Source organism: Monopterus albus, unplaced genomic scaffold (assembly GCF_001952655.1).
Source record: "Monopterus albus unplaced genomic scaffold, M_albus_1.0 scaffold36.1, whole genome shotgun sequence".
In the NCBI taxonomy this organism is placed as follows: Eukaryota; Metazoa; Chordata; class Actinopteri; order Synbranchiformes; family Synbranchidae; genus Monopterus; species Monopterus albus.
Window position 1 is genome coordinate 827,665 of NW_018127916.1, and position 6,041 is coordinate 833,705.

The 6,041-nt window shown below is 40.3% G+C and overlaps 1 protein-coding gene across 1 annotated transcript in view; it reads left to right on the forward strand.

The window, feature by feature from the left end:
* Positions 1 to 6,041, forward strand: part of rbm5 (RNA binding motif protein 5) — a 9,186-nt gene continuing 3,145 nt past the window's right edge. Inside the window, exons 1-14 of the mRNA XM_020597966.1 lie at positions 1 to 166; positions 426 to 476; positions 1,469 to 1,643; positions 2,088 to 2,246; positions 2,355 to 2,424; positions 2,842 to 2,915; positions 3,539 to 3,622; positions 3,889 to 3,949; positions 4,342 to 4,407; positions 4,500 to 4,660; positions 4,846 to 4,943; positions 5,093 to 5,180; positions 5,264 to 5,332; positions 5,684 to 5,834. Of these exons, the coding sequence (XP_020453622.1) occupies positions 460 to 476; positions 1,469 to 1,643; positions 2,088 to 2,246; positions 2,355 to 2,424; positions 2,842 to 2,915; positions 3,539 to 3,622; positions 3,889 to 3,949; positions 4,342 to 4,407; positions 4,500 to 4,660; positions 4,846 to 4,943; positions 5,093 to 5,180; positions 5,264 to 5,332; positions 5,684 to 5,834 (1,273 nt within the window). The 5' untranslated portion in view covers positions 1 to 166; positions 426 to 459. The remainder of the gene's footprint in view (positions 167 to 425; positions 477 to 1,468; positions 1,644 to 2,087; positions 2,247 to 2,354; positions 2,425 to 2,841; positions 2,916 to 3,538; positions 3,623 to 3,888; positions 3,950 to 4,341; positions 4,408 to 4,499; positions 4,661 to 4,845; positions 4,944 to 5,092; positions 5,181 to 5,263; positions 5,333 to 5,683; positions 5,835 to 6,041) is intronic.

Consider the following 6,041-nt stretch of genomic DNA (forward strand, 5'->3'; position numbering starts at 1 on the left):
GAATGCAATGGGTCATACGCCAATGCATCTTGGGACAAAGAAGGTGCCATTGTAGTGCTATAGAACGTCCTGGATCGTGAGATGAATTTTCTCGCCCATAATTTTTTTCAAATATCGTGTCGTAAAAGATAAAAATCGGCAGTGACACCTTTAATAAGCTATACAGGTGAGTGTTTGCACATTCAGATTGAAAAGACACATGTGTTACAGATTTTCCTTGGCGTTGCTGGGTTTCGTCGTCGTTTTGTATGTTTGCTAACGTTAAAGCTAGACTGGGTCCATCTTGTGGTTGTTTCGTTCATTGTAATCTAACGATATGTAATTCAACCTTCGGGGACCTGTATAATGTTCAAGATTGTTAATGACTAGAATCGCAACAGCGTGTTTATGCAACGCTGAACTCATCGTATTGTTTTGCTTTCTAGAGACTGAGTCCGGAAACAGTAACTTTAGAGGGAAATGGGAGCAGATAAAAGGTGAGTAACGTTAAGTTAAGATAGCTTTGTTGGGGTGTTGCTAACTGCAGTCACAGTGCTAATTTAACCCAAGTTTAAATACTTGCTCGTTCTAAAAGGGAGAAAGAATGTTATCCTAGTAGCATTCGCTTTCAGCCTTGCCATGGCATTTTAAGCATTCTTCCTCTTAGAGTCCTGAAGTTGTGAAAATTGTCCTAAAAATCTCCACCATGCAGAATACTACAGAATGTGTTTACTGCTAGCCTGCTTTGTCTCAATGATGGCAGTCCTACCAAAAGTCGTTATATTACAGAAAAGCAAGTTGTAATGTTGCAGCTGAGTAAGCATATCCCGCCTGGACTAAATGAAAGATTAGGCTTTACTTCATCGGCCACAAAGAATTTTGGTGTCTGGTGTGATATTTCCAATGAAAATGGTTAACTGAAAATTGGAATCAAGATTCCAATCTATACTGAATTATGTTAACACAATGAGTATAAATGTTGAAACTGATGTAGTAACAAAATACCCACACCTACAGTACGTGTTAGACCCTCTTTAGCAGAGTTAAGCATGGGCTCCTTCCATTGTTGCATGGAAGATCAGCTTCTCTCGGCCTACATCGCATAGACTGTAATATCTAGAATGCCTACAAAGGCCTCTCCTTGTCTGTATGGGTGTTCTTTTTATGGAAATATTTTTTTAAAGTTTGGATTAATATAAAATTGGCTTAGCTTTAGTAAAACATACACGGCTGATGAAACTTAAAATATAATAAAAACAATTGCACAAATGTTGACACATTTTAATTGATTGAGCATATTTGTGACTGTCTCCACAGTACTCAAGACATAAGGCATTTTTAAAGATTAAATTAATTTTTTACTGTATAGTGTCAATCAAGAGTGTGCTTGCTGATAAGTGTGTTTGATTGAGTCATTATAAAGGAATATTATGCAACTGCCGTAGTTGCACTGATGTGTTAACCTTCCTTTCAATGTCTTCCTGAATAGAATTAGTCGGACAGAGCGTAGTGGTAGATATGGCTCTGATCAGTCCCGTGATGAACCGGAATGGCGGGACAGACGAGATAGGGACCAAGAGCGTGATCACAACATGCACCGCTGGGGGGATGAGAGACGTGGTGAACGCTATGAAGATCGTAGAGGATCAAGAGACAGCACAGAGGTGTTTTTATTTATTTATTTATTTTTTGTTTCTTTTCTCTTTTTTTGCAGCCCCTGTCCCAATTTTTTGGAACATGTTGCTGGCATCTCATTAAAAAAAATGCTTTGTTGATTGATGACAGTGAGCAATGGTCGCAGAGGAGGATTGCACTCAATAACAAGAAATCACCTTACTTATTGAAGTCAATGTTTTCAGCTGGCTGGAAATATGACAACCAATAAGCCCTCTCTATGTCAGTCATATACACGATTCCCCAGCCAGTTAAAACATCTTGTCTTTTGTTAAAAAAAGTGATTTCTTGTCATTTGAATGCAATCCTCTTTTGTGATCACTGGTCAGTATAATTGGTATAACATACCAATTCTTCCTAGTGCAGTGGAAAAGAGTTTGTTTTGATTGAAGACATCTGCATTTAATTGATGCATGGATATGTTTGTTTTAAAGCCAAGAGAGAGAAAAAGACGAAACAGTGATAGATCAGAAGATGGTTATCACTCTGATGGCGACTACCTAGAGCAGGATTACAGAAGGGAGCCTGGCGAGGAGAAGAAGAGTAAAACCATCATGCTCTGGGGTCTGTCTCCTCAGGCCACCGAGGATGATGTAAGTCTTTATTTTGGTTCTGCAGATATGCAATCTTTTGTGTTTGGTTAGGATTTGTGTGTGCACCACATCTTGATATTAAAGTATTGTCTGAATGTTGTTGTTTAGATCCGTTTTGCCATAGACCAACTGGAGGGACCCCAGCCGGTGGATGTCAGACTGATGAAAAAGAAGACAGGTGAGAACCAGAAGTATGGCGGACCCTGATTTCCCCCCACCCCTCAGTATTTGGCTGATCTGCTTTCATTCAGACCCATTTTCCCATAGAAGCTAGGAGATAATTGTATCAGGTTACTTGGAAAGGATTTTGAAATGTTGATTTAAGACTTGTCATTTCAGTTCATTGTGGATCTTAAGGTAAGTAACATTAGCAATAATAGTTTTTGAGAAAGTCGTTTGGTGCGCACACCTTTTTGTTGAGTGTAATTCAAACAGTGGTAATCATCAAGATTTCTTACTATGGTAATACTCCTAAGGAGTGGTCCACTGTGTACCAGGGCCTGGGTCATGAAGCAGTTTGTGGAAGAGTTTGAATAATATGCCCATGGACTCTTAACTAACACGCCTCCCGTCTATATTTGAATGCTGTCTCTAGGTATAAGCCGTGGTTTCGCCTTCGTGGACTTTTATCACTTGCAAGATGCTACCCGATGGATGGAGACCAATCAGGTTGCTTCACAATCGCCAAGTCTAGTGTTAATCTTGGGGATCTGGAAAATAACTGAAAGGCAACCAAAGTACACTGAATCAGTAGTGTGAAAACTGTATAGATTAAAAAAAAAAACCCTCATGTACTGTATGTTTGTCACTTAATCTTAAGGAATCTACATTTTAAGATAATGGGTACATTATCTTTACCCTGAGTAAAGTACCCTGAGCTGATATAACATAACCTCATTACTTTTTAAGTCTGTCCATCAGTTGATTGGGATTTTTCTTAATCTCTTGGTGTTTTTTTTTTTTTTTTTCTCCCCCCTCTTTCTCTTTTTAGAAGGGCAACCTCTTCTCTAACATTTTTGTGGGAATCCATACATCTTCTTAAATCAGTCAGAAATATCTGTTAGGGACACATTGTACACACTGCTCCAGCTCAGCCTGGGCACGCGGGTCCCAAACACTTAAAGAAGCTTCTTTACATCATGCTCACATATGCATCATGTGCCTGTCTTTAACACAAAGGCTATCTGTTGGGGGTCCCTCTCCCCCTTCTCTCCCTTCCAACACTGCTTGCTCTGTTAATGAGGCTAATGCTCACCATGAACAGTCGAGTGATTTTTATCCTCCTCTTTCAGAAACGTCTGACCATCCAAGGCAAAAGCGTGGATATGCACTACAGTCACCCCAGGAACAAGTACGAAGACTGGCTCTGCAACACTGTAAGTGAATGATTTGTCCTGGTTTTATGGTTACAGTTTCCAATCAGTGCTACTACAGAACACTCAACCCTCATGTTAGGTGTTTAAATTACAATTGTTGCAGTCCTGTAAGCTTTTTTTATGATACACCTACATTTGGATAAATGGTAAAAGGTTAGATTGTATCTCAGGTAAGTGCACCAATATAGATTGCTGCCTCAGAGAACAGGCAATGTTCAGGGCTTTAGTAGGTGTATAATAAAAATGATGTGAACGGTTACTTGCAGTGTGGCCTGTACAATTTCCGGAGGAGGCTGAAGTGCTTCAGGTGTGGAGCAGCCAAAGCTGGTAAGTAGTTAAATCAACAAGAGGCCACTGACAGCAGACATCCGGGCAGCCTGACGCAGCAGTACTGGGATGTAGTGCAAAGTTTGTGTTTGTTGGAGTTGTAGAGGGCTAGAAAACCCAAATGACTGGATTCTTAGGTGTTGTCTCTGTCAGATCTAGGCGAAGTGCATAAAAGGGGAACAGCATGTATTTTTTCCTACTTACTCGACAGTGGGGTTTAAACACAACACATAATGGAGATAATGAAAGAGGTTTTTGTGATATTGTTAACACAGACTCATTTTAGTGTCTGTTTTTGACACTTAGCACTTGCCCCCCCCCCCCCGCCCCCCACCCGTCTTTGTTCTGGTTATGCTAATGTACCTCTTGCTTCTCTGTCATTCTGTCAACAGAAAGTGAAACTAGCAATAATACTGGAGTCTCTGAAACTCAACCGAGTGGAGATTTCTATGGCGACAGTAAGTACCTGTATTTTCTAGATGTATGTTTGAATGAACAATTTCCCTATTCTTGGTAGTTTTTCTTAAGTATAGACTTTTGTTTTATACAGCAATCATCCTGCGGAATATTGCTCCCCTGACCACAGTGGAAGCCATCTTGACAGCTCTGGCACCATATGCTAATCTTTCATCTAACAACATTCGTCTCATCAAAGACAAGCAGACGGGCCAGAACAGAGGCTTTGCCTTTGTACAACTGTCATCTCCTTTGGTAAAGCTTTCTTTAATTTCTGCAAATGACAGTTGTTATTCTGAGTTCAAATGTAATGCTACGACAAACAACCATTATCAGTGTTTTCCATTTGGTTTTCGATACGACTCTTTACTTGACTTCACATTTTCTTTTTGATTAGCTCCCCACCTTACTGTTGTCTGAATATCACTCCTTTTTCACAGGAGGCCTCTCAGCTGCTAACCATCCTACAGGGACTACAGCCTCCTCTAAGACTAGATGGGAAGACAATTGGGGTGGATTATGCTAAGAGTGCTAGAAAGTGAGTATAACTGTAGTGTGTGTGTGTGTGTGTGTGTGTGTGTGTGTGTGTGTTTCCACAAATTTAAACAATAAAGAGGGGGTGGGGGTCAGCTACTCTTACAGGTGGGTATAAACTTGTTTGCAATTTTTGCCATATGCCTACTATAGGGACCTTTTACTACCTGATGGAAATCGGGTCAGTGCCTTCTCTGTGGCCAGCACAGCCATTGCTGCAGCTCAGTGGTCCTCAACTCAGGTAGGCCCATGTTCTCTCATCATGTCATTTATCACCTCCCCCTATCAGTACCACAGAATCATCATGCATACTTGCCATTTTAGCCACAGCAGAGCTCAGAGGGAATGTTGGAGTACAGCTACCTACAAGAAGGCTACACTCCAGTGGCTCAGGTTAGTAGAAGGAAAAAAGAAACCACTCTAACAAGCAGGTAATTTCTGATGTTTCATTTTGTTTGCATTAAATGTGTATTTAGTGAAACATGGCTCTGTATTGACATCTAGTGGCAGCTGTAGGAGACTACAGAATGAATAAAAACTTGATAAATGTCATGTCAGTACTGACTATTTTATCACTTTAGAAACAAGACACAAGGTTGTACCTGCATAGCATAACATTTCAAAAATCAAGCCACATTGGCCAAGTATCTGCATCTCATTTGGATACAAATTTAGGTGAGGTATTTTCACTCCTGTTATGCTCAAACAATCTTTGTATGAATTGCTTTTTTTTTTCCCCATTAGGACTACCAGACGTACTACCAGCAAACAGCGGGGGCCAGCGCCTCTCAGGGAAATGGGATTCTAGGAGGTACGAGATGCTGTCAAGCCTTCTCAATTTTGGCACAGTTAACTGACTGTTCACTCTATATCACAATAATATTGGGGGAAAATGGTTAATAGTAGTGTTTAGTGAAATCCTTCCAGTGCATTTTTTTGTGTGTGTGATGATGCACAGCGGAGATTAGATTTGCTCAGTGTGAGGCTGTAGGAATAACAAGCATTAGTAAAGTAGATCAGCCCCGCTTTTAGAAGGAACCAGCACAAAGATATCTGCAAAATTCTGAACAATATAATAATTTAACACTGGAAAACTGTCACA